Source organism: Parathielavia appendiculata (genome assembly GCF_033297405.1).
Source record: "Parathielavia appendiculata strain CBS 731.68 unplaced genomic scaffold N657scaffold_2, whole genome shotgun sequence".
NCBI lineage: Eukaryota > Fungi > Ascomycota > Sordariomycetes > Sordariales > Chaetomiaceae > Parathielavia > Parathielavia appendiculata.
The window spans coordinates 477,449-502,050 of record NW_026944221.1 but is presented as its reverse complement, the minus strand read 5'-3'; the positions used below and the strand labels follow the sequence as shown (position 1 = coordinate 502,050).

The 24,602-nt window shown below is 54.9% G+C and overlaps 9 protein-coding genes across 9 annotated transcripts; 6 read left to right on the top strand and 3 right to left on the bottom strand.

Moving 5' to 3' along the window:
* Nucleotides 1-680: 680 nt before the first annotated feature.
* On the top strand, nucleotides 681-1,813 carry N657DRAFT_177537 (uncharacterized protein). Its single transcript, XM_062786104.1, has 3 exons — nucleotides 681-1,047; nucleotides 1,125-1,307; nucleotides 1,404-1,813. Exons 1-3 carry the CDS (start codon nucleotides 772-774, stop codon nucleotides 1,602-1,604), a joined length of 660 nt encoding a protein of 219 aa, XP_062650601.1. The 5' UTR covers nucleotides 681-771; the 3' UTR covers nucleotides 1,605-1,813.
* Nucleotides 1,814-3,522: 1,709 nt separating this feature from the next.
* N657DRAFT_177490 (uncharacterized protein) lies at nucleotides 3,523-5,499 on the top strand. The gene is made up of 3 exons (XM_062786103.1): nucleotides 3,523-4,401; nucleotides 4,490-4,760; nucleotides 4,830-5,499. The coding sequence occupies exons 1-3, from the start codon at nucleotides 3,619-3,621 to the stop codon at nucleotides 5,132-5,134; spliced, it is 1,359 nt and encodes a 452-aa protein (XP_062650600.1). The 5' UTR covers nucleotides 3,523-3,618; the 3' UTR covers nucleotides 5,135-5,499.
* A 637-nt stretch (nucleotides 5,500-6,136) lies between these two features.
* N657DRAFT_610888 (uncharacterized protein) lies at nucleotides 6,137-8,634 on the bottom strand. The gene is made up of 2 exons (XM_062790343.1): nucleotides 8,316-8,634; nucleotides 6,137-8,233 (listed from the first exon to the last, which is right to left on the bottom strand). The coding sequence occupies exons 1-2, from the start codon at nucleotides 8,357-8,359 to the stop codon at nucleotides 6,388-6,390; spliced, it is 1,890 nt and encodes a 629-aa protein (XP_062650599.1). The 5' UTR covers nucleotides 8,360-8,634; the 3' UTR covers nucleotides 6,137-6,387.
* On the top strand, nucleotides 8,510-9,927 carry N657DRAFT_177478 (uncharacterized protein). Its single transcript, XM_062786102.1, has one exon. It carries the CDS (start codon nucleotides 8,661-8,663, stop codon nucleotides 9,762-9,764), a length of 1,104 nt encoding a protein of 367 aa, XP_062650598.1. The 5' UTR covers nucleotides 8,510-8,660; the 3' UTR covers nucleotides 9,765-9,927.
* Nucleotides 9,928-10,854: 927 nt separating this feature from the next.
* On the top strand, nucleotides 10,855-11,613 carry N657DRAFT_687226 (uncharacterized protein; the record flags this gene model as incomplete). Its single annotated transcript, XM_062796878.1, has 2 exons — nucleotides 10,855-11,394; nucleotides 11,489-11,613. Coding segments are annotated over exons 1-2 (591 nt in total), but the record flags the coding sequence as incomplete, so codon positions are not given.
* A 907-nt stretch (nucleotides 11,614-12,520) lies between these two features.
* On the bottom strand, nucleotides 12,521-12,875 carry N657DRAFT_630777 (uncharacterized protein; the record flags this gene model as incomplete). Its single annotated transcript, XM_062791005.1, has 2 exons — nucleotides 12,521-12,555; nucleotides 12,605-12,875. The coding sequence occupies 2 exons, from the start codon at nucleotides 12,873-12,875 to the stop codon at nucleotides 12,521-12,523; spliced, it is 306 nt and encodes a 101-aa protein (XP_062650596.1).
* Nucleotides 12,876-16,723: 3,848 nt separating this feature from the next.
* Nucleotides 16,724-17,436, top strand: N657DRAFT_653235 (uncharacterized protein; the record flags this gene model as incomplete). Its single annotated transcript, XM_062794385.1, has 4 exons — nucleotides 16,724-16,853; nucleotides 16,937-16,988; nucleotides 17,042-17,225; nucleotides 17,287-17,436. 4 exons carry the CDS (start codon nucleotides 16,724-16,726, stop codon nucleotides 17,434-17,436), a joined length of 516 nt encoding a protein of 171 aa, XP_062650595.1.
* Nucleotides 17,437-18,287: 851 nt separating this feature from the next.
* On the top strand, nucleotides 18,288-19,738 carry N657DRAFT_630775 (Homogentisate 1,2-dioxygenase; the record flags this gene model as incomplete). The annotated part of the gene is made up of 2 exons (XM_062791004.1): nucleotides 18,288-18,355; nucleotides 18,424-19,738. The coding sequence occupies 2 exons, from the start codon at nucleotides 18,288-18,290 to the stop codon at nucleotides 19,736-19,738; spliced, it is 1,383 nt and encodes a 460-aa protein (XP_062650594.1).
* Nucleotides 19,739-20,916: 1,178 nt separating this feature from the next.
* Nucleotides 20,917-22,992, bottom strand: N657DRAFT_610878 (S-adenosyl-L-methionine-dependent methyltransferase; the record flags this gene model as incomplete). Its single annotated transcript, XM_062790342.1, has 5 exons — nucleotides 20,917-21,549; nucleotides 21,628-21,832; nucleotides 22,105-22,134; nucleotides 22,347-22,670; nucleotides 22,833-22,992. 5 exons carry the CDS (start codon nucleotides 22,990-22,992, stop codon nucleotides 21,093-21,095), a joined length of 1,176 nt encoding a protein of 391 aa, XP_062650593.1. The 3' UTR covers nucleotides 20,917-21,092.
* Between the last annotated feature and the right edge of the window lie 1,610 nt (nucleotides 22,993-24,602).

Here is a 24,602-nt window from a genome sequence, read left to right as displayed (position 1 = left end):
CTCAAGTACCTACCTTACCTTGCGTGACTCATCAGATACCAGGGAAATGTGAGCTGCATACAAAGCAGAGGTACACCGTGACCTTGGACAGACACTGAGCTGATCGAGGGCCTCCTAGCACCTGGGCCGCTTCCTTTTCTCTTTCAATCCCGTTCGCGTCCCTCTCTGTCTTTCTCCTCGCTCAAAAACAATTCTTCGCTGCACACGGAAGCCATTCGCAATTTAAAATTTCAATGGGTTAACGTTATCCCTCTTCACTTGGACACACCGCTGCAGTTTAGTCAAATCCATGTTAGCTGCCCGACCGTACCCTGTTTTGTTGTCCCTCACTACTGGTCTCCTTCCCGTCCCCAGCCATTTCAGGTTCACTTCCCGCTATCAGCCTCCACTGTCGACTGTCAGCAATCAAAAATGTTCGATCCAAAGACATTGCAGCAAACAATCTGCTCCGAAGAAGAGAGATTGCGTCAAGATGTCTGCATCAAACGAGAAGAATCCTGGCGGCGCATCTTTGAGGAGCGAGAAAAGTACAATGAGGGTCGGAAAAAGAATTTCGTTGAATAAACATGCGCATCTTTCGACGTGTTAATCAGCGACATAAACGATCCCGCTTCTCTGATCAAGGCCAACATCCCCGCCGCCGACTGGGACAAAGACCAGGCTGAGGGGCTCTGCCGAGAGGTTACGGTTGTCACCAGTAGGAAGAGTCTAGCAGAAGAGCTGTGGTGGGCTTGTTCCCCAGACACCAATGCCTCGCACGATGTCCCTGCCATGCACAGGCACGTTATGGGGTCCGATGCCGACGTGGCAGTATCAAACGCCAACGACGCCGGACCTGAGCCCGGTGCGAACCCGCCTAGCCTCAATTCCCACGTCCCTGGCAATGACGCGAGCATCATCGCCCCTGAGGGCGATGTTCCGGCGCCCGATGCCGACACTATATTCACCAGCCCCAACGTGCAGGATGCCGATGGCAAAGACAGAACCACCTCGGTCGACAATGCCAACCAGCACACCGGCGGCATGCCAGCGCGGCGCAATGCTCGGGTAAGTCACCGATCACTACCTAACGTCCTGTCGTTACCTTAGCCGGACATCAAGTTAATACGGGTTGGACCTCCCAGAATAAGCGGTACTCAGAAAATGGGCTCAACAAGTCGCAAGCCGCGGGCAAGCGGGCACGACATCATGATATTCCCCCTGGGAAAACACAACACTGTGAGCTGCCAGACCAGGTTCTACATGTAGTCCGTCATGCTAAGCCGTCGGACACTGAACGCATAGCGAACCCCGACTCCAAGCACCCGGTACGGGCTATCAAGACGTTCCCTATCCTCGTCCCATTGTCCCCGCCCTACCGAGAGGTGGTCGTTTTGACTGATTTGTGTCATCTGCCGCTCTAGGTTGTACAGGGGCCGGTGCGCACAATCTTCGCCAGGGAAATTGAGAGAACCGACTTCATCCTTACGTTCCTGCTCATAGGGTCCGGCTACTACATCATTCGAGATGGCCAGGGACGTCCGTGCCGTGATTATTCCGGATGCGTGGCGGCTCTGGAATCCTTCTCTTTCAACGATCCCAGGCATCTCAGCGTACCACGATGAAGCTGGGAAGGCAGCACTTTGCGCCGAGATCCTTCGGCGATATGCCTACAAGGGTAAGTCACCATGGTCCTGCCGGGTCTCATTCTCCTGCCCCAAGGCTTCGATTAACCGAGTCCAAACAGTCGTCAACAGCGACGGCAGCGACGTTAACACTGAGTGGGTTTCTAGAGCAACGGCCGCCTTGCCGAAAATGTCCGGCAGGAGCAGAACGGCGTCCCCGCTGTCGAGTACGAAGCTCGTCTAAGGAGGCAGCCCGAGCCTCAGTTCGGTGTGTTCAAAATCGCGCCTGCGTCTTGTGTACCTGGAGGAACCGCCAGTTCCCTTTGTGGTACCCAACCACATGTCAATCAGACAAGCCCGGTACTACACCCACGTAGTGTCAACATAAATCAACAGCCAGAAAACAGTAGGACAGCCATGGTATGTTCCACTTCTCTTTCTCTCTTCAGACCTGGCTGCCACCGGCGTGGAGAACCCGTGTATGGCTCCGTGCCTCCAACCCAATCTTCCTGCCGAGCAGGATGGAAGCGGTATTACCAGCACACTTGGTACCCTGCAATCGGGCGCTCGATCTATCCCGTACACCGCCATGCTGGCTTTCTGACGCCCCAATACGCACCCTGGATACTTGACATTAACTGCCTCTAGCCGCGACAGCAGATGAAAATGAACCGAGGTGTTGACCCCTCCGAAGAACAGGCACGGAGACAAGAGTTCACCATCATTGTCAAGGGCGTGTGACGTACGCTTGCCTTTCACGCCTTGTTACTTCGCGTGAGAGGGAGATGGTGGCCAATATCCCGAGGGAGGGGGGGGGTGGGGAGGTTGCGGAGGAAACACAACAGCGCCTTTGTGGGGAGGGCATACCACAATATTTCAAGGGGGAACTTCTGACAGCTTGGAAATACCGGATATTAGAGTTTGGCCGAAACTCTCGTAAACGGAGTATATCCAGTTCAGTGTGAGTTTAGCTATTTCATTCGAATGGTTCAAACCTACATTAACCGCCGCGCTCTACTTGGATGCCAACGATTGGGTAGGTACTCCGTAAAGTACAGTACCTAATAAGCCACTGATAACTCGAGCAAACCGTTTGCCGGTGTCCTTAGAATTACGTATCATTCAGCTCAGCTCAGCCTACGAGTAACTTAGGGGTTTTTGTTGAACTGAACTGATTTGATTGGTGGGAGGGAGCCCTGTCTGCCACCATACGCATACCATGCACAGTGCCGTTCTCGGAGTTGCGAGGAAGCCTTGTTGAGACCTACTGTGAAAAGCCTCCCTGGCTGAACACTTTGCTGAGACTGGGAGGAGTGCCCCCCTGATTACGGAGGTACCTTAGCTATCCGCAGATTGGATTGCAAACTTTGTCACGCTAAACTGAAACATGAGTTAGTTATGTCTGCAACCAAGTCGGAACTAGAATGGCCCAGCATCATCCAGGTCCTTCTCCTAAGAACTTTTTCCACGAAATACGGAACTACCTCGCTTGTCTACCCATATGAGCATTTTCCGAACACACTGCTTGACGACAACCTATTGGCCTCCTGAGTTTTGAACTGAAACCTGATAAGGCTTCGAAGTGTGCCTTGTCGGCCGCTGCAACCCCGGCCTGCTCCTTGGCAGCCACACCCTGCCTCAAATTGATGCGAGATATGCCCTCTGTTGCCAATATCGGAGCCTTGCAACCTGCCGCTCTCTGACCTGAAATCGATAGGTCTTGCAGAAGCATGCTGTTTGTTCCCTCCTCAGTCTCCAAGAACAAGACCTGGGGGATGGGTGTCCCTCGAGGGAAGAAAAGAGTGAAACAGTTACTGTACATCTACTTGGCTGATCGGGCGGTCATGGGCCAGGTAGCCAGTAAGGCGGCAGGAGGGCCTCTGACAGCTCACAATGTCACTCGAAAATTCAGTTACGTACATTTACGGTACTGGCATCGCCTCGGTTGCCTCTGCTTTTCTTCTCCCCTTCGTCCGCTTCATCTTTCCATCGTTTTCTCTGCTTCATAATTGGTATGGGAACCACCCCAAGCTCGCCATTCCTTGTCCATTTTTCTAACTCTGTGCTTTACAGCTACGGCTTTGCCGGCCATCCTCAGCAAAAGAATCCTGTGAGCATGGCTGAATCGGACAACCGAGAAACGCGGGTCAAGGCCTTAATTCGCTGCTGGCAGGTACAAGAAAAAGCATACCAAAACCACTGGCCTTCGGCTATCGCTGAGTTGGAGAATGATGCTGATAAAGGACTGGCCGCCACTCTTGATGCGTCTTTTACGAAACGAAAACGAGCAATGGAGGATGTCTACACCGCCATCTCTGTTACGATAGACGAGCATCAAGCTAGAGCACTTTGTGGCGACAGGCTGGATGAGAAGAGACTGGCCGAAAAGCACATACAAGCGGTCTCCAACTACATCCGAAGATTCCGAGCCCAATACGGCATGGAGGATTCCCCTACAGCCCCGGGCGATGTCTCAGTCCTTGATGTTGATATCATCAGCATCTCCTCGGACTCCGACCATGCTCCCAGCCCCGATGATGGCGAGTTCGGTGACGATGACCTTGAAAGGTACCGTGGCGTCATGACACGCAACATCGCTCAGGCAAGTCGTCCAACAGCAGCTTACCGCCTGAGACTGGCCGGACAGGCAAAACGGAGTCACGATAGCGGCCAGGACACGCCTCTTGTCCCATTCAAGAAGCCAAGGGGGGCTTTTCTGGCCGGCGTCCCATCTCGCAGGGTCTCTTCACGCCGCCGAACGTATTCGTTTGCGCCGTCCGATTCAGAAGAGAACTCGGTATGCATGAACACTCCCTCTTCCTTCATCCCGATCCTCAGGGGCAACTCTGAAGTGTCCTCCGGGCTGAAACTAATGACGTTCACAGACTGACATCCGTACAATCGATGCCGTCGGGGTCGAAGGGATCGATTTCATCTTCCGCAACCCGGGAACGGGGCATGGCTACTATATCGTCCGATGTAGTCAGGGCGAATCTGTGTATCACTTCAAGTACAATCCGTTTGATCATGCAAAACGGGCCATCAAGCACTTCAACCTCAAGAACCCCAGGCCAAAGTGCCACGAACGGCGACACGATGCTACGATATACGGGGACGGCGACTTGGAAGAGATTATTAAAAAGTTTGGCTACAGAGGTAAGCCCAACACTGTCTATATGGATAAAACTCTCATGATTTGATCCCCAACTGACCAGCTACAACCAGTTGTCAACAGCGACGGCAGCGACGTCGACAATGACTGGGTCGAACAGAGCAACGCCCGCCTTGCCGAGGAGAACGCAAAGGAGAAGAATAAAGCCAAACCACAAACCAAGGGCAAGCAGAAGGTATCCACGGTGCCCCCGGTTCAATTAGACCCCGCCAGGAGGGAACCCGTCCAACCTGCTTGTTCCGCCTCGTGCACTGCCCCAACCATCGGATTCGAGGCCGTGGGGCTCTCTACAATATCTACGGCTCCTATGGGTCTCGTCGACGTGAATGCCGACAATGCCGACCTGGCAGAAGGATGACGATGATACGATTTGATACAGCACATCCTACTATTTCTTCCAAATTAGGAACCGTCGCTATGGGTCCTCCAGGTCCTTCTGGGTTGAAGGGGCCTAGTGAGAGACCAGAGCAGCTCTCACTGTCCCACATTACACTCGTGTGAATTTCTTTGTTCTCTTTTCTTCCTTTTCATATCTCTTCTCTAATCTCAATTTTCTTCTCTTCTTTAATATTGTTCTATTTCCTCTATGTATTCTTCTGTCCTGTCTCTTCTTATTATTCAGCTTCCTTCATGGACACATCTTCCTAGCTAGTGTACCTCATCTCACCTACCTACGTATCTTACCGTCTTGTCCATCTAGTACACTAACTTTTGCAAGTCATGTATAGACCAGCCAACCAACACCGCGCTCGCCGCAGAAGGTTGGCACTTATTGCAGTAAGCGCCAATGGGCGTTTACTGAATCTTTCAAGGTCACCATAAAGAAGCCGAGCTCCGTCATTTGCGGTGTGAGTCGGCCTACGCCACACGTATATAACGTTAACGTTACCCGAAGCAGGAAGATGTTACGTCAGAGATTAGACATCCACAACATACAAAGATCGTAACAATCCACGAACAGAGAGCTTGGATAGACAGATAGGATAACACAAGAACCACTCCATCATATTCCAGTAGCATTCCACATTGCTATGGAGAAAAATACAAGTTGGTTCGGTGATTAATACTGCCTAGAATTACTCGGGTACTCAGCTCGCAAATCTGGCGTTTCCGATTCTAGAGCTACTTACCATATACCAGAGTATAGCAGAAGCAGAGCAGGTAGATATGCTACATGTAGTGTTCACGAGTTCTTACCAGTACAAACATCCAGGCTACCAACGCCTGAGGTAGCTGATTTATATACTACCTGGTATCCACAGCGCATGCTCATTCATTTTCTTGGGACAAGAGGGGGAAGTACTTAGCCCCATCCTCCCTCAGGCTGATCGTCACACTGACTACTAGAAACAGATTTGAAGGGTATCATTCGTAGCATTAACATTGTGAACTGAGACCATGACATGCACGTCATGGTCTACACAATAGGCAATGTAACTAGTAGTCGCAGTGGTCAAGGCCACTTGTAAACACGCATCCGCTCACCCTCTCCCATCCAAAACGCCCAACTCCATCCTGCCCGACTCCTTAGCACCACCAGCCAAAACGGCCAGGATATTCCGAGGACCGCAATAAACCTTCAATCATCACATGGAAAATTCCAGGCGCCCTTCACCTCCCAGTCAGTCTCACACTGGCCGCATCACTGCCTCCAGCACCCACGCTCCCCTCCCTGACCTCAAATACCGCAATCCCGCCTTCCGCATTCCCCACAAACAAGAACCCCCCATCCGCCGAGAAGCACATCTCCGTCACCTTGCTCAAATCCCCCAGCGCCGCTTGCACGCCCGCCTCCTCCTGCTGATCCATCAGCCCAGCCTCGGGATCAGGCCAGCACCAGAGCATCCGCCCTGTCATGGCATCCACCACCGCCAAACATCCCCTTGCCCCGCTCTCGACGCCCCTCGCATCGCAGTACGCCACAAACCTGCAGTCAGGCGAGACGCACGACGTCGCATTGGGGATGCGGAACGTCCGGGTCGAGCTCGCGGCAAAGTCCCACACCAAGACATAGCGGTGGTGGACTGCCACGGGCGCGAGGTTAAAAGCGTTGTGTCCGTCCTTCTGGACCGCGGGCACTGCGCGGTACGAGGCCGGGATCCAGATCGAGACGGCCACCGAGCCGTAGGTTGCGAGCCCCGAGGGGAGCGCCGTGTCGAGCTCAGCGTGCTGCCAGGGCGCGACGACCTTGTAGGGCGTGTTTTCGGGGGCAGAATCGTGGATCTCCCAGGCCACGAGTAGGGTTTCGCGCTCGGGAGGCGGGTGGCCGAGGCGGGGTGGGCGGGGCCCGGACGCGGTTACCAGGAGGGGTCCTGTGGCGGAGAACGCGAGCTCCGGGTACTTGGGGAGGACGGGGAGGTTGGCTTTGCGGAAGTCGATGGAGCGGGAGAGTTTGAAGGGCTTCTTGGCGTTGTGGGTGGTCGCGTAGAGGTCGAGTGTGTCGGCGTCGCCGCGGTAGGCGACGAGCGGGCACCAGCCGGCTTCCATGACGTTGGAGCGAACCGCGGCCCAGCGGTTGGCGTCTTCAATGGTCTGGAGGCGCTTCTTCTTGCCCCAGTCCCAGATTTCGAGGGTGTCGCCAAAGCCGGTGGCGATGGCGATCAGGTTGGAGGGCTCCGAGAGGATGGCGTGGCTGCGGACAAAGTACTCGCGCGAGCGCGGCCCGGCGTTGGTGTAGCACGAGATTTTGAGCGTGTTTTGCACCTCGCCGCTGCCGACAGACCATATCCTGATGATGTTGTTGCCGTGCTTGCTGGCCAGGGTCGCCGAGGTGGTGGAGATGTCGAAGAAGTAGACCGACGGCTCCTTGAGCGGCTTCTCGTTTTTAGCCGCTGCAAGCTGCTTCCACGGTACCAGACTCACGATCGACGAACCGTGCCGTGGTCGCATCGGCTGTGATCGCGCGCGGGGCTCGCCAAGCATTGCCGACGGCGATGCCAGTGCCGCGGGAGACGCCGGCGTCGTGCCGCTGCCGGATGTGGACACGCGCTCTAGCGTGCTGCCCCTCGACGACTGCGAATAGCGAGATGTGTCTCCAGATGCGACATCCGTGCCGTCCAGCGACAGTTGCGATGAAGCGCGGCGCGAGCTCTGGCGGCCAAGCGTCGGGATCGGCGGAAGTGGCTTGGTCGGCTGCGGCTTGGAGGCTGCAGGGTAGAGACTGTAGCCAGCCGACGAGCCCCTGGACGGGCGTCGTTCCGAAGTGTAAGAATCTTTTCTGTGAAACTGGCGGACGACGGGAGGCTGCATCGACCCCGAGCCGGGCCGCTGCCCCATGTCGTAAGTGGGCATGCGGAAGACGTCGTCCTGGCCCGGAAACCTGGGCGATTCAGGCATACCGCCTGACGGGATTCTGCGTCGCGCATCGTACCGTTCATCGACCGATGATGACACTGAGGGTGCGGGCGCATGGCGCGACAGGCTGGATGTTCCCGAGCTCAGACGGCTCAATTTCTCCCTGGCGCCATGTTAGCTGCTGCACCGCTCTGCGCCCAGGATCACTGGGAGCGGTCCCCAACCACGAAGTCAAGGAAGCTTACGCCATGTCATCCAGCTCGTCTGGACCGTGAGCATACGGATCCATGTCTGGATGTCTGCTGTTTCTGGCGCCTTGCCGTGGAGAGAACTTCAGAATTGGTGATCTCGGTTCGGTTCGGCCACCGACTCTCAGAGGATCGACAGACGGCTGCGAGATCAGCACGGAAGTGTAGGAGATCTTGATGAATAGCGTGCTTCTCGTCAAGCTTTCAGTTGATGCCCTCTTTGGGAGATCTGCCAGTGGCTGAGACACACAAAGAACGTGGACTGGGAAGCCACGAGGACGGGAGGCACGCGAGGATAAAGACCCGCAGGACACCGAAGCGGCTATTGTCGCGTGGCAATGAATGGCGGATTCTTGGGGATGCGGGAATGAGCCGCCCGTGGCTGGACCAGGAATCCTCGAATTGTTCACCCACTCACATTGTACCGCAGTAGAAGCCACCCCTCATTATTGCGCTACATCTGACTGGCTTCCAGGCGAGCCTTGGTGGGCAGCCAATAACTGTCGCTGGCGAGCGACAGAGCGCCCACTTGATCGTGGTACTTTTCCTCGCGCATTCAGCCAGCTCGTTCAGGGGCCAGAGAAGCGATCCATGCATGACCCGCATGCTGCGGCTAATCGCTCGTTAGTTTCGGGACCCCAGTCCGGGGCTGGATTTTGGAGGAGGGGTGAAGTGGGCCTTGAATTCGCGAGCTTTGCTCTTCTCTGTTCCTGTTCCAGGGAGCTCTTTTTTTGCATGATGCCAGTTTCGCCAGCCTCGATATTACCTCGGTTGACAACCTTTCAGTGTCCTCGAATGACATCTCCTTACCCGGATGATGATGATGATGCCAACGAGGTAATTTATGGCTGGTCTGTTGCTGATATGCAATGCACGGCGGGAGAGACCCGGGGAAGGGGTCTTGTCGGCTTGATACAACTGTCAGCATCGCCCGAGCCCTTGAATGCTGACAGAAGTAGTTACGTATTCTTCCGGACATGGCTGGTCCCCCCTTCGGCAAGCTCGACATACCTTACCGACAAGATGGTTCTCGGAATCTGGGCTGTTCCCACCTCTATCGCCAGAAGCTCTCGCAGTTCGCTTCGATTTCTCCATCGAAAGGACAACATCGAGTTGGTTCATGGTTTGGAAACCTCAAAGGGTGTCAGACGCTGGGAAACGGCCCGAAGGATTTACCCCTTTCCCTCCAACGGCTTCTCACTCCCTGCGCACTTGAACCATGCCAAGCTCCAAGTAAGCCCGGCCTTGCAGACGTCAACTTTCGCTAACAAGGCTTTGCTTCACACCATCACGCTAGCTCGGCACAACAATCCTGCGTCTCACACCGGCCAGGCGTATCTCCGGTACCACATCGGCGACTCTCGGCTGTGGCGCTCGTACAAAGGCCCGCTCGTTCCTGAACTTCATGACGGTCGCTTGCGCTCCTCTTCATTCTCTGCAAAGTAACCCCGACAGCCCAACTATGCGCACCTGGAGCTACGCTACTGCACGTTCGTCCGAGCCTAACTGATCCAAGCGTCCACCGTCAAGTCCCAGCCCGACGGGAAATACTACGCTACCCCACTGCTCGGTGTTCTAACCAAGCCGGGCAGAGTGAAGCGATCTTGGCTTGCAGCCGTCGGGCCGGGACCTGTTTGTGATGGAACAGCAACGTCTGCCGATTCCGACGATGTCATGGCCCTCTACGAATACTCCAGAATGGACACCACAGTGCGGGTTTGGCTTGACCAAGCTTTTACATCAAGGAGTTGATATGCAAGGCCCGAGATCTGATGAACATCTCAGACGGGCTTTTTACGCACATAAGACGTCCACTTACGCACGGCATCTGCTGGCCGCAATATCGAGCTGAAAGGTCGGGGGCAGTTGGCGAGCCAAGGAAAGACCGGGATGAAACGTCCTCGACTCAACATTACAAAAACGCATCGGTAGTTAGATCCGCCGACACTCCGAGTCTATTGTGGATAAGCTGTTCGGAGCCCCGCCCCGCCGGCAACTGTTCAAGCCCTGGCTGGCAAATGTTGCCATTTACAGGTACATGTGCTTGCCCTTCATGTCGGCTGGCAATATAAGGTACACTGCTGTTCCCAGTCCGCGACGGACATGCCGCCCAGAATGCAGCAGATCGGCCAAGTCAATGACGCCTAAGACACTATCAGAACAGCAATGCAACGGGCTTCCCTAGCTTCACAAAGCATTGTTCGTCGCAGAGTACTGCAGGACATTTCTTCATCAAAGATGCTAATAATCCATCTGCAGTACGGTAGTAGGCTGTAAGGTTGCCGGCAAGTAAAGTGCTCAGTTGTTGGGCAAGGCGGGGATAGCACCGACGACCAAAGCTATTCCGTAGATGAAACGATCAGGTTCAGGAAGGCGTGGACGATAGACCGTTCCAGGCGAGCCAGGTCACCAAGGCTTTGACATCGACAACTCCCCTTGTGTTTACCCCCTGTAAGAAACCTGCCACGTCATTGTATCTCATCTGGAGGCAGTATCCGAAGAGATGACTGATGAAGCAACCGTGCTCGCTGATATTCGTCACTGGATCCCCCTGCCTGCCCGGTCGCCAGTCTCCGTGCGCGCTCTTTGACATGAAGTTATATACCGCTCATGCCACCTCTGGTGCTCGTTCGCCCTTGCGTTTTCTATCAGCGCACAGCAATCACCAGTGCTACGATAATCTCTTGTTCCCTTCCAGCCGTTTTGATCAAGACACCTTACATTTCCCCAACGATCATGACGTTCTCCTCTCCCACCGGTGCTACAACCCCTGTCGCCAGCTGCGCCGACACACCGCTTGGTGACGAAGAGATCAATAGCTGGCCGGCATCCCCTTCCGGCCTGTCAAGCCCCACGCTCCTCCCGATCGGCACAGACGTCATGGCCGAGCTTTTCGACATGCTCCGCGGGAGGACAAGGACGCAACTGCACGAGCTCGAGTCCGAGGCCAACGAGACGATCCGTCGGCTCTGGGCGTCGTATTGTGCCGGCGGCGGACTGTCCGCGAATTTCCGGTCGTTCAAGCACGCTGTCGAGAAAACGGTGGATGAGTTCAAGGAGGCAAGGGATGAGATCTGTGAGTTCAAGTTCCTCGCTACCCAACCAACACAGCCTTGAGCGGTTTCGAAAAGTGCCAGCGAAATTCTTCGGGAGCTGACCTCCGTATGTAGACGTCGATATGGCCTGTGAGTACGGCAGGCTGCAAGCGAACATGGTGTGGGATGCCCTGGCAGCTAGGGATCTCATACCCGATCAATATATAAAGCTTCGGTTCGAGATTAGAGACTGGCACGCTAGGACTGGGTCGCAGGATAGATTCAGAAGTGCGAGGAATGGGGAAGGAAATTCGGAGGTGATCAAGAGTGCTGGGGCGACACATGAGAATCAGGAACATAAAGCAGATGCGTCTTGTAGAGAGGACGGCCCGGGTGCTAGTCGCGGGAGACGCATCTTTATATGGGACGAGGATGATTCAGAGAGCTCAGTTGGCAGCGGGCACCACACCCCAAAAGACTTGGTCGCTTGGTCACTGCCGTCTAAGTAGATTAGAAATCAACCTTCCCTGTGCGCCTGACGCAGGCTTCTTAGCGTTTTTATATCTGACATAGCAGATTGATTTGAATCATGATCAACAGGGAGGGTACTTAGGCACGAAATCACATTAGATCTAGACCCGTGATAACCAACGCTAAGATTGTTGAGAGGTATGTTGATGTCGGTAAGGGCACGGTATGGAAAAGGCCCTATTTGATTGAAAGGGGCATTCGCAGGCAAATGCCTAGGTAGACATGTGCATCCGATGTAGAGCGCGATACTGTCTTCAGTTCCGTCTCGGGCACGCTACCTGCCCTGTAACCTGAACGTTTCCTTCTCCCAAGTTGTCTGGCAAGACACGCAAATACGGCTGCTAGATGACCTTCAGGATCTTGAGTATCCATACCGTGAGTTTTAGCTGGACTTTGTCATTCTTGAGACGAACGCTTTGTTCAATATCCAGTTACCCAAAACGGACAGGCCTCTCCAACTCTTCCGAGTTGCTTATTACCCGCCACCTGCGACTCCAGTCTCCTTGATTCGTTTCTCATCAACTCAAGAGCCGTCCTTCATAATCCATCACTCATGACCCCCTGAGCCGTCTCTCATAACACATCGTTCATGGCTTCCATAAACCCTTTTTCAGAACCGAACCCCAGAAATGCACCTCAAGACACCCAGGCCCACTGATGCCGCTCCTCATCTAAGCTCATGTCAGTCCGGCCAGTGATATCCCGCCTCTGACACCTCACTCATCCTCCGAGTCACACCCATATCCACCGAATGCGTCATGCTATGCCTCGTCCGCTGGCCCAGCCCAGATCTGAACCATTTCGACGACGCCAGCCCCCGGAACAGCCCGCGCACCATGACGCCCAGCACCATGAGCGCCTCGACGCTGAGCAGGCCAATCCAGATGCCGTTGAGAAGCTGGTCTTCGTCTTGCTGGAGGAGGATGGGGAGTCGGGAGAGCAGGGTGGTAAATTTGGCGGTGTTGATGTCTAATAGAGGTAGTATCACCATGTTGCGTGACGGCTAGCTGAGTTCTTCCAACTTTCCAGGAGGTTGGTGATGATCTTGTGTCAGGGTTGGGCGAAAGATCGGATGGGGTCGAAAAGGAAGGATGTAACTGGTGGGAGCGTTGGAAGAGTAGGTTAGGTTGTTGGCGTTGCGTGTCGGGACTGAGGTTCAGGATGGCAGCGGTGAGGCGTTTGTACTCGCTATAGATGGCGACGGTGTCCCCCCTGTCAATGACCCCTATTCTTCGAAATCTTGAATGAAACAGTTGGGTGTTGGAATCGAGATATTGGAGCTGTGCCAGAGAACGACACGATAATGTTTGTTTGCCTAGGAGTCCTGAAGAATTCTCCAAGTTATTGATGCCAAATACCGGGGTGGCTGGGTTCACTCAAACCCCTGTGCAAAATCCACCATTCCTCAATGCGGTGAAGCTTCAAGTGGGTGGAGGGCAGCATAGACACACCGCCATTGAGGAGCAAGTCAATGCTCAATCTAGAAACACATCAATGAAGTGGTGGAAAAGAACACGTTGAAGTCTGCCAAGATAGCCCCCAGAAACTCGGAAGGTATTGAATTGATCAAAGAACCTGATGAAAAGAAAAGAACCTGATGAGTAGCCGCGTGCCCCCGCAACGGGACGAATTGGTCCTTTATGGAAATGTCCGAGTAAAGGTTCTGCTGACACCGGGCTTATTTCGCTGGTATGACAATCCAGTTGAGGCCAGCATGGCCATTTACCCGATATGGGTGGTTTGAGTTTGGGGTACAACTTTGCGGGTGTCAGACGATCGGAAAGGGTCGCCTTCGGCGCGGAAAGGCGGGCTTGGCGGGTATCTTCGAAGAGCCCCACGTGAATGGAATGGGCGTCTATTTCCGTCTTTGCTGGTTTGACTTCATTGAATTTTCGCTCTGAATAGTATAGCACACGGTTGACAGAAGATGCCACTTCGAGTCCAGGTTTGTCGCTTTCGATGGCGGTGATATTTGCCTCGTGTGCTGGGATCGGAAGTCCAAGTATCGGAGCACGAAGTCTACAGGGGCTCGTCGCGTTAAGAAAGGCCACAGGTAAGCAGCAGTACCTTATCCTCCAAATTGAAGAAATTGGCGTGCGGAGCTAGGAAGTCTAGGTACCTACCTGTGCGAATGATCATGAATATGAAACCATGAAAACAGCGGTCCACATACTTCACCTGCTTCGAAACCTCAGAATCTCCGGTACTAATCCCTTTCACTCCGAGCTAGCTAATTAACTTGAAGGGCACCTGACTTTGTAAACCGCTTTACCTTGGGACGAGACTAGCGGACTCACAATCAGTTAGAGTGACCGTCTGGGCTAAATGTTGTTTCCAACGGCCCTCACGGTACTAGCTGAGGGCTCGTATCTCATGCAAATGTGCATCATTTGCAGTTGTGGAAGGCCAGCGCCATCATGAGGCTCAATCTTGTCACTGTGCTAGAAAATGGAATCTCACCTTCAGCCATGATGGAGGTATTGTACCAGTTTACCAGACTTTACCTCCTGCCACAGTGCCACCGCTAGTATCATTAGTAACATGATAGCCTCCACGGCATTGACCTTGACTCAACTCTCATTTTAATCTTGGGACTCAACTTGAACGATTCAGGGGCCTCCCGATATCACCACCCAGCCCCACGAACCCTACTTTGTTCCCATTACCCTCGAACTACTCATCAGATGCTGCTCATCAAACGACGCTTTTCAGAAATAACATCTTGTAATGGCATGGCCAAGTCAACGGGCCATGGATAACGACACACCCTACTGTCAATGATGAAAGTCGTAGGCGGGGAACCTGAATGTCGCCGGAGTGATAGTGAGCTTTGACATTCTCAAGTCTTTCAACACAATCAGCCAAGAGTACCTCCAAAGTTGGAGATCGATTGGGTGCAGAGAAGATGTGCCTTTGGTGGATTTGGAGGCAAAAACTTCATCAATTAGCCCTATTCTCGCGCAAGTGGTTGGCTATAGAAAGCCCTGGAGTTTTCACCCCTCACCGGCCGTCGAACTTAACGCCGCTGAGCAAACCCGTTGTTACCTATAATGCATTGAGAGCCCATAATTTTGTGGAAGCCGAGATTGGTCAAGGCGACTGGCCAAGGCGCTGGCTGCCAAGTCCGGATGAAAGGAGAGCCAAAGTGTACTGACTGCCGGGTTTAACATGAAGCTTAGTTGGATTATCGACTCCAAGTCGGATCAGCCGGATCAGGATACATGCAGTTGTAAGTGATGTCTTGCACGGAGTTATCATCGAAGCCCACCAGGCTCAGACCTCTGCCCTCTGTGATTGACAATTCTCAAGTTCAGGACATCAATTCTGAGTGTTCCACTGCTCGGGTATTGTCATGTAGCATTCATCAGTCAGTGGGAGAACGTTGAAGGTTTCGGGCAGGGGATCTCGGGCAGAACCTGTCCAGCGATTTAGAAATGGCCATGATATGAGGGGTTCTCAAAACGGCCACGATTGTCGAGAGGTGTTACTGACTGATACCAGCCATCGCTTTTGCCCACGATGTCCTGCTCAAGAAGGTGTGGTGTAGGCTGAGTCTCATTATTGAAATCAATAAAGGCGCCTGAGGGCCCTGATGTAAGTGAAATTGATGGAAAACCGATACTAAATAGTAGCCATACCGACAATGTCTCATTGAGCAGGAGGTTACCATGTTTCTCTTTGACAGTGCACGTCCATCCGCGAGTCAACCGGGAATCCAGCGGAGCTCAGGAGTGGTCAAGGCGGGGTCATGGAAGGAGCCCAGCTGGGAAAAGCTTGGTTTATCTCGGGTCTCCGTCTCAAAAGGCTCGGTTGATAGGGGCAGTGAAGCTTCCCCGCTTCTGCGTTTCAGTGACACAGCCGTTACGCTCTGCATCAGGAAATTAACAGTCGGACAGGCTGCGCAGACCAAGGCATGGCAACGGATATTGACAACGCCAGCCACCACCATAGGTGCTTCTTCGTAATCAGTACGCGATGACTTTGATCAACTTCGTTCCTCCAATGCCTTGAACTCGAACCTCGACAGCTCTTTGATCGCTGGTCGTTCTGCTCGACAAGGGTCTCACACGAGATGGTGTCACTGAGCAGGATACCCCACTTTGCCCCACCAGCGTGCAGGAACGGCAGCTTTTGATGTTTGTCACTCGATGTTCCTGCCGATAGTAGCACTGGTTGCAAATCCTCAAGATTCTCCTCAAACAAGAGAAAAAGTGTACAACTTTACCTTTTGCAGATTCACAGCACTGTGATCACTCGAGAATCTTCTGCAGTCAATGGTAAGGCACAGGTGCTGGTTGAGGCAGGGTGGGTCTGGATCCTGGTACCCCAGTTTTACCCCAGATTCTTCTGCCCTGGGCTGTTAGCGCCCTGCAAGGCGCTCGGGCCAGGTACCTTTAACCGTGTGAGCCGGGCAGGGGCTGCCTGCGATGTCGTTCCATCGTGATGTACTCGTCACGCGATCCCGTAAGCCAGCCAACGTGATCATCGGCGTCCTGACAATTACCCCGCCCGTTGACGAAGCTGTGCCAGGCAGGAACGCTGCAGCAGGAAAGGACGATCTTCCCACACAATGGCCTGAGCTAAAACACTCGCCACCCCCTCTCAGCTCCTCCTCTCCTCACCTCACCTCTCTCTTTGCCCACCGACATCGCACACCAGCCGTACAGCAACCACCGTTCAACTTCTACTATCTTAAGTCTCCAAAGGTACGAAGATAGCATCAATTGCCTTTTCTTGCTTTCTCTCCCCTGCCCTTCGAGCGGACTGCTCACTCGGGTCTGTCTGCAGAGACTTGTCGACAGCTAATCCAAACAGCTTCAGCAAGTCAAACCATCCAACATGTCCGAGCCACTCACCAAGGTCGACTCTGCCGTCCAAGGCATTGATACCGCTCCCACGGAGGGCAAGCAGACCAAGCATCGTAGGGCGAGCTCGAGTGCCAATGGCGTCATGAACATCAATGACCTGGGTAGGTACCGTCTTATCTTGGCTTGCAAGGCAGAGTTCCCTCCGGCGACTTGAGAAATGCTGACCAAGAGTCTCCATGTGCAGAGGCTCAGGGAATTGAGCTGCAGATTGCCAAGGAGACACAAGCGACGGGGTGGTAGGTCTGATCCAAGTCTTGGTACTCGGGTACCGTTCTGACAACCCTCGCAGGAAGATAAACACGTCGCCTTCGACAGTAGAGGATAAAGAGATCCTTAAGAAGATGCTCACAACGCCACCCGTCAAGAAGATTGACCTGCACTTCCCTTTGGGGTTGGAGGTAACAGCGCGGAACCTCAAGGGTGTCACCATCAAGGACGCATTAGATGCCATCCACAAGTCTTTCAAGAAAAGGGTGGGTGCTTGCCATTGTCGCCAGCCCAAGCTCCGCCAAATTGCTGACATGACATGCGCAGGCCGATGACGAGCTTGACCTGCCATACCTGGCAGGCTTTGAGTGGGACAAGGAAGAGTCGTGGACTCGCCTGATTGTGCACCTGCGGAAGGATGCCGGCGTGCAAGCATCGTCAAGTAAGAAGAAGAAGAACAAGGCTGCTGAGGAGTAGTGATCGACTCACGCCTGACATTCCTGCCGCTTCGGCGTTTGGCTTCTTCTGGGGGGTCTAAGTCAAAATGCGGTAGGATGGTATCTTATGGTTGAGCGTACCGGACGGGAACGGATTTTATTCCTTTTGAGAGCCCAGTAGGCCGGCAGCGTTACCAGGGCCAGGAGCCCACCCAGCGGGCGAGGTCTGAAGGCAGTTTCTGTACTCCACTCGTCAATGAATGTATTGTATCTCCGGTCGAACATGAGTGTGCAGTGAGCTTTGTGTTTGAGTTCTTGCTTGTCTAAATGCTCAAGGTACTGTACATCAGATATGCCGGCTCATTTGCGTCCGGCAGGCGCCGTACAGGGTAATGAAGGTGAGGGGCCAGGATTGGACGAACCGACCTCAGACAGCCGATTCGCACATCTCACGATCTCAAAGGTCATACCGAATCTTGATATGCGATACTGAAACCGTCGCGGCATACCTTGGTCCCGGCACCCTACCGCAGTAAACGAATTTCGATGTCCATTGTCGTTCCTTGGCAAGTAGAGAGTGGTGGAACGCTGGCAACTTTGCAGGTAGTGGGGCGCCTACCGGCGGCTAGCCTCGGCCCTGGTGCGGCCCCAACCGAATCGTCGCGTGCGGAATTGGAGAGACAGAGCAAGATGACGGCACCAAACTTGACCACGCAGTGATTTGAAGATGTGTGGCCCTCTGGAGCCGGGGTACCGCATCTCAAGAATGGATTTAACACTACTGCTCTTTGCTTCTCCAATTCCTCGATTGCTACTTAGGTCCCCAACCTAACATCACCCACCCCGTTCCACAGAGTCAGCTGTCGGTTTCGCGCTCGAGCTACCGTCGAGATGCCCGTCACAAACTTTGAGTTCAAGGAGAAGTACCAATACCGGAATGGCTTTGATTCCTATTTCGAGTACGCCCTCGCTTCCTTTGCCGCTGCCTCACCTCCTTCGCTAGCTAACCACCGCCGCAACAAAACAGATCCGAAGCCGTCCCCGGCGCCCTCCCCGTCGGCCACAACTCCCCACAGAAGCCGCCCCTAGGTCTCTACGCCGAAAAGCTGTCGGGCACTGCCTTTACCGCTCCGCGCCACGAGAACAAGCAGTCCTGGCTGTACCGCATCCTCCCCGCCTGCGCCCACCCACCCTTCGCCGAGGTCTCGGCCCCCAACGAGTCCCTCGGCCGCGGAGGCGCAGAGCACCCGCTCAGAAAGCTGCACCACATCCCCAACCAGCTGCGCTGGGATCCTTTCGACCACGAAGAGGACACCGACTTCGTGTCCGGGCTGCACATGGTCGCGGGCGCGGGGGATCCCACGCTCAAGCAGGGGTGTGCCATGTACGTGTATGCCGCGGGCCGGTCGATGGACGAGAGGAGCGCCTTTTACTCGGCCGACGGGGACTTGCTGGTCGTGCCGCAGGAGGGCGTGCTGGATATCAAGACCGAGATGGGCTGGTTGCTGGTGCGGCCGATGGAGATCTGCGTGATCCCGCGCGGCGTGCGGTACCAGGTGCGGCTGCCGGCGGGGCCGGCGAGGGGGTACGCGCTGGAGTTGTTCCAGGGCCGGTTCGTGCTGCCTGAGCTGGGGCCGATCGGGTCGAATGGGCTGGCGAACGCACGGGATTTCCAGGCGCCCGTGGCGAGCTTTGATGAGGATTGCGGGGAAACGGCGTTTGATGGGGTGAACGAGTATGCGGTTACGGGCAAGTTCAATAATGTGCTGCATCGGACGGTGCAGAGGCACACGCCGTTTGATGTGGTGGCGTGGCACGGGAATTACTACCCGTACAAGTACGATCTGGGAAGGTTCAACACCATAGGCACCATCTCGTTCGACCACCCGGACCCGAGCATCTTCACGGTGCTGTCGGCGCCGTCCGACCACCCCGGCACCTCCATCGCCGACTTTGTCATCTTCCCGCCGCGGTGGTTGGTCGGCGAGGATACCTTCCGCCCGCCATGGTACCACCGCAACACCATGAGCGAGTTCATGGGTCTGATCCAGGGCGGGTACGACGCCAAGAAGGGCGGCAAGGGCGGGTTTGTGCCCGGCGGCGCCAGCCTGCATAATGTCATGAGCGGGCACGGGCCGGATGCCGAGAGCTACGAGGGTGCTAGGAACGCCGAGCTGAAGCCGGCCAAGGTGGGTGAGGGCAGCTGCGCCTTCATGTTTGAGAGCTGTCTGATGGTGGGCGTGACGGACTGGGGCCTGAAGACGTGCCAGAAGGTGCAGGAGGCGTACTCGGAGCACAGCTGGGGCAGCGTCAAGGTGCACTGGAAGAAGACAAGTGTTTAGGGCGAGGTGCGGACGGTTGGCGGTGCGTGCCTTTACGAGCGGTCTAGCAGATATCAAGCTATGGTTTGCCTCCGTTTTGTTCTCTGAAGGTGCAGCTGTTGCGTAAGTGAGCCATTGTACTCTAGAGGTGCAGCTGTTGCGTAAGTGAGCCATGCCTGATACCTGACGGCTTGTCGCTGACCGGTTCTTTGGAAGAGACCATTGTCCTCAACAACCCCTGCTCAAGCAGAACACCGGAGGAGTTAGGAACTCGTCTCACTAACAATGAACCTCCGCGGTAACGTAGGCAGCGACTTGGAACTGAGTGTGGGATTGAGCGTTGATTGTATTATGCTTCTGGTCGGGTGCCGGCCGACTGCCACCTAGCCTAGGTGGCAAAGGCTGCTCAACCAGACGTCCACCCGCTGGCGAGATCAACAAGCTGATCTCTTCCATTTTGGCTGCGGCACCATCCACCAACAACTCTTTCAGGGCGTCCGGGCAGCCCAGCCTCCCAACACGAGTCACATTCTTAGTTGCTCAGACGACGCTCGAACCGGCTTGCCCGACAGACTTGTTATGTCTGTTGCTGTCCATGCAATAATGAGTTTTAGCCGATACCCATCATTCATCACCCAGGGCTGCCGTCAGGAGTCCGCTAATATTCGTCCTCCTAATTCAAGATCCCTAATGCCGACGTTCAACCAAGGTCCAAGACGAAGCCACCGATTCCGATCCACGCCCAACACCCCTTTATATCCCTGTTGCCCCTCGGATGCTGCCGATGCAAATGCAGGTATCGAAGTAGCAACACCATGCGTCCTTATCCCAGGAGTTGATCGAGCATTAGAAATGTTGCGAGTCATGTCAGTCATACCTGTGAATTTCCCGCAATCCCAGATGTCATTGCCGTCAGTTCAACTTGCCCGGCGGGTTTCACCGTAAGCCCAGCTTTCTCCGGCCGTGTCTGCGTCTGCGACCGGGTATGGGTGGATGATGTATCGTTGCTGAGATCCCTTCAGGACTCAAGGCGAATGAGGGCACATAACTCGGCCTACGCTGCTTCTTTCCGGACGTATCGCGTGCCCTGAAGGCGATACTGTGCCAGCTGTTGCCTGCACTGTGGTGTGTAGTGGTTAAGGTGTGGCAACCCCCCTCCTCGCTATGCAACGCTCGGTCGGCCCTTGTCGTCCGGCCGGTAGCTGACACCGTCTCACGCAGGATCAACCGAGAAACCCTCCTCTGCCTCTCCTAGTGGCAAAGCTAGACGAGCTCGTAGCAGGCTCAGCAGTCTGCATGCAAATTCACCCATGCACCCTACCCAATCGCATTGGTAGACGCCCCATGCAAGGGACGCTGCCCGCATTATTCACACTCAACTCGCAGGCTTCCTCCCATGCACCACATGCAGCGTCATGTACGCATGCACCCCGTTGTCCATAAGCGCCTTGCGCACATCGACAAGAAACATCTCGATCTGCAACTCCGTCCAACCCAGCGCCATCAGCGGCCGCCGACTGAGCCCCCGCAGCCCGTCCATGATGACGGTCCGCAGAAACAGCCCGCAGAAGCGCAGCCGCTTGTCGCGCGGCCAGGTGCCCAAAGGGCACTTGTGCGTCGTCAGCCGCACGTCGTCGAACCCGGCCGCGCGCATGTCGTCGGGCAACGTGAGGATGGCGTGCGCCTCGGACCCCAACGCGCGCATGCCCGCGGCCATGTAGTTGACGTAATCGCGCAGGGCGTAGGGGGTTTGCAGGGTGAGAGTGTCGTCGTCGCATCGGGGGGTGAAAGCTATTTCTTGGGCTTCGAAGTAGCCGTTTGGTTTGAGGTGGCTGGGTTGGGAGGGTTAGTGAAGGGATGGAGGGGAGAAAGGTGGAAGGTGATGGGGAATGAAGAACTAGGTTTCGTACTGAAGAACTCGGCGAAGGAGGGTTTGGCGGTTTTTGACCGAGTGCAGGGTGTGGCGGAGGTGGATGAAGTCGTATTTGTTTTCGGGGTCGACCCATTCTTCGTCGAAGTCGTCAACAAAGAAATGGACATTCTCAGGAACGAACGTTGGTTGGATTGGTGAGAGGTCGATGCCGGTTATTGTGCTGTTGGGATACCTGTCGCCCACTGGGATGGTCAGCTTCCTTCCCTCCGTGGGGTAAACTCAAACACCATCGCCGGCTGCCAAGGCCCCGTCATGTCCACGGACGGACAGTGCAGGCCCTGCAGATCTCGCCCGGTCTCAAGCTCCACAGGATTTGCCGCCCAATGAGCAGACACACAAAGGCCGCATACAGACACACAGCATGTGAGACAAGTGTAACAGCTCAAGCCGTCCCGAGACGGATGCCCTCAGGTCCTGGAAGTTGCCGATAGGGAGAAGTAGTCAAGCCACTTACGCTCCATAGCCCATATGCCCGTCCCCGTCCCTGTCGTGCGCAGTCAAAGTCAGCCGCGGTCCATGTGCAACATCAGTACTCTTTCAACACCTTTCCCCTCTGACCTGCTCCGAGTTCACCTTCCCCTTGACCCTTCACAACCCCCTCGCCACCACACGATCCAGTCCCCACTCTTCTCCTGCTCGCCTCAACACCCATCCTTTTCTCAAATCCAGAGAAAGACACGTGACGCGAGGACTCACCCAAGTCCAAGACCTCTCCCCCTTCCTCCAACACCTCGTCGACAGGTGCATAGAAGTAGGCACCCCGGCACAGCATCAGGGTCATGGTGTGCTTCATGTCGTCGCGGTTCTGCTCAACCTCGTCGTTGGGGAAGGCGTACTTGCCCGCGTGGTAGGCGTGGTAGCGCAAGCCGCCCTCGTACACGTGGTCGCGCACCGAGCTGGTCATGGAGGCCGGGTAGCGGGCCATGTCGTCGTCGAAGGCGAAGGTGCCGCCCCTCGGCCCAGGTTCTGGGTCTCTTCCGTCGGTGATTGTGGGAACGTTGATTTGGTGAGGACTGTTGGCTGCAGAGGACGATGGGGAGGAAAAGGTGGTGCTGCTGCTTTGTGCGGTGCTGGTCCGCCTTGTTTGGGCCGGGCTGGATGCGGATGCTGACGGGGGTGGTGGTGGCGCGGCGGCCGTGGCTGCTGCTGCTGCTTTGACTTTGCTCCCGCTCCTACTGGTACCCCGCATCATGGCTTGTCTCATGGCCTCGGCGATGGCGTAGAGGTCCTCTTCGCAATCTGAATCCATGTCTACGGCAATCTGAGTTGAGCTGGTTGAGGGGCGGGTGGCCAACTCTGGTTCTGGCCCTGATTGAGATCGAGATCGAGGTCGAGGAAACATGTCGTTTGAGTCCATGGTGGATGTCTCGACCGGAGCGGTTATTTAAGGGGTCGGATACTACTGGGAGACGGACGGGGCCGTCGAAATCTTCTCACGCGGCTGCAACTACGTGGCGTGCAGCGGGGATTGGGCAGACCTGGCAGACTAAAGTGAAGAAGGCTGACTGGTGCTCGATCCCGGGGATCCGGTAACGGGTGGCGCGGGACAAGAGCAGGAAAAATATCATTGGAAGAGGGAGAATTTGGGTGCGGCGTGGTTATTGCTGGGTATTGGCGAAATGTTTCCTCGGGGTCCCACCAGTCTGGCTCGCCTCCGTTACCAGATAACACATTAGCGATGTTGCAGCAGAGCGGGAGGAGAATGCGGGTGCTGGATCATTAGTGGGGCGCTCGGTTCCGTCTCGCAAGGGTCCACCGGCCCCGAGATAATGACATGTTTACTCGAGACCTGAGAGTTGTAAACTCAAACCGCTAGCAACTCGGTAAACTCTGCATAAGCATCTACCTGTCGCAAAACCGCAAACAAATTGAACATTCCTGCTTTTGATGAGGGTTGTCGAGCAGACAAAAGCTCAGACGTTCACACTAACTCCGTACAGTCGTTCTGCTTGCTGCCTCCACTCTCGGCACGCAACCCTGGTTGGCCGCAGGGTGCAGATGGCGGTGAGAACCCCTCTGGTCCCAACAGTCTGGGTTGCATCGGGTTCCCCTTGGCACGGCGTCCCGCTGGATTGGGTGAGCACCGGTGCTTCCGATGCAGCTTGTTGCGCTACGTCGTCGCTACGATCTTCGCGGTCTGCGAGACGGCGGATTTAGTTTCGGAGCGATGTGCCTCTACAAGTACAGTACAGAGTACTAGTATGTATGGACTGGTTCTCGTGCAGCCTCATGTTTCCGAAGTACTCGCTCGATATGCCAGGCTAGGTAAATAGGCTATCTACGGAGGAAATATTCCATCAGTTCCTGTGGGCGACCGAGCAGCAGTGAATAGGGCATTCGCATGTGGCTTCTGGGCCGCCAAATGAGAAGGCACAGAAACGTCGTCCCAATCGTCCGGGCTGAGGTGGGGCATCGTATCCACTCAGCCGGGCCGCCTTCCATTTTGGTTTGTGGTGCCTGCAACGGCCAATTGCGAAGGCGAACCAAAGCACGAACTACTTTCCTTCCATGCCTCCACCTCAACCCCTCTACCGTATCTTCTCAACCAATTTGACAACGGCCAGCAGGAGGCTAACTCTGTCTCATTGGGAAATTCTCCGGGAAGCACGTGGAAATTTGGGATTGGCTAATTAAGTAGGAGTTAACTGTCTATTAGACGTGTGGACCCAACAGCGGAATCGACCCCACAATGGAATTTTGGCACCACCATCACCACCATAATAAAAGACATCTAGCTCATCCAATTTGCAAGCAATCTACACACAAATCTGATGGTTCTACTCCTCTTCGGCCCGGCGAATAGTCTCTAAACTACACACAATTATCTCCTCGGCCTCCTCGACTGCGTGGCTGTTCTGTCGCGTCTTCCTCCTTTTCTTCATCGGGGACTTCATCGAATCCTCCTTTGCCTGGATAATATCCTCGATCCTCGCAAATTTATCATTGGCATTC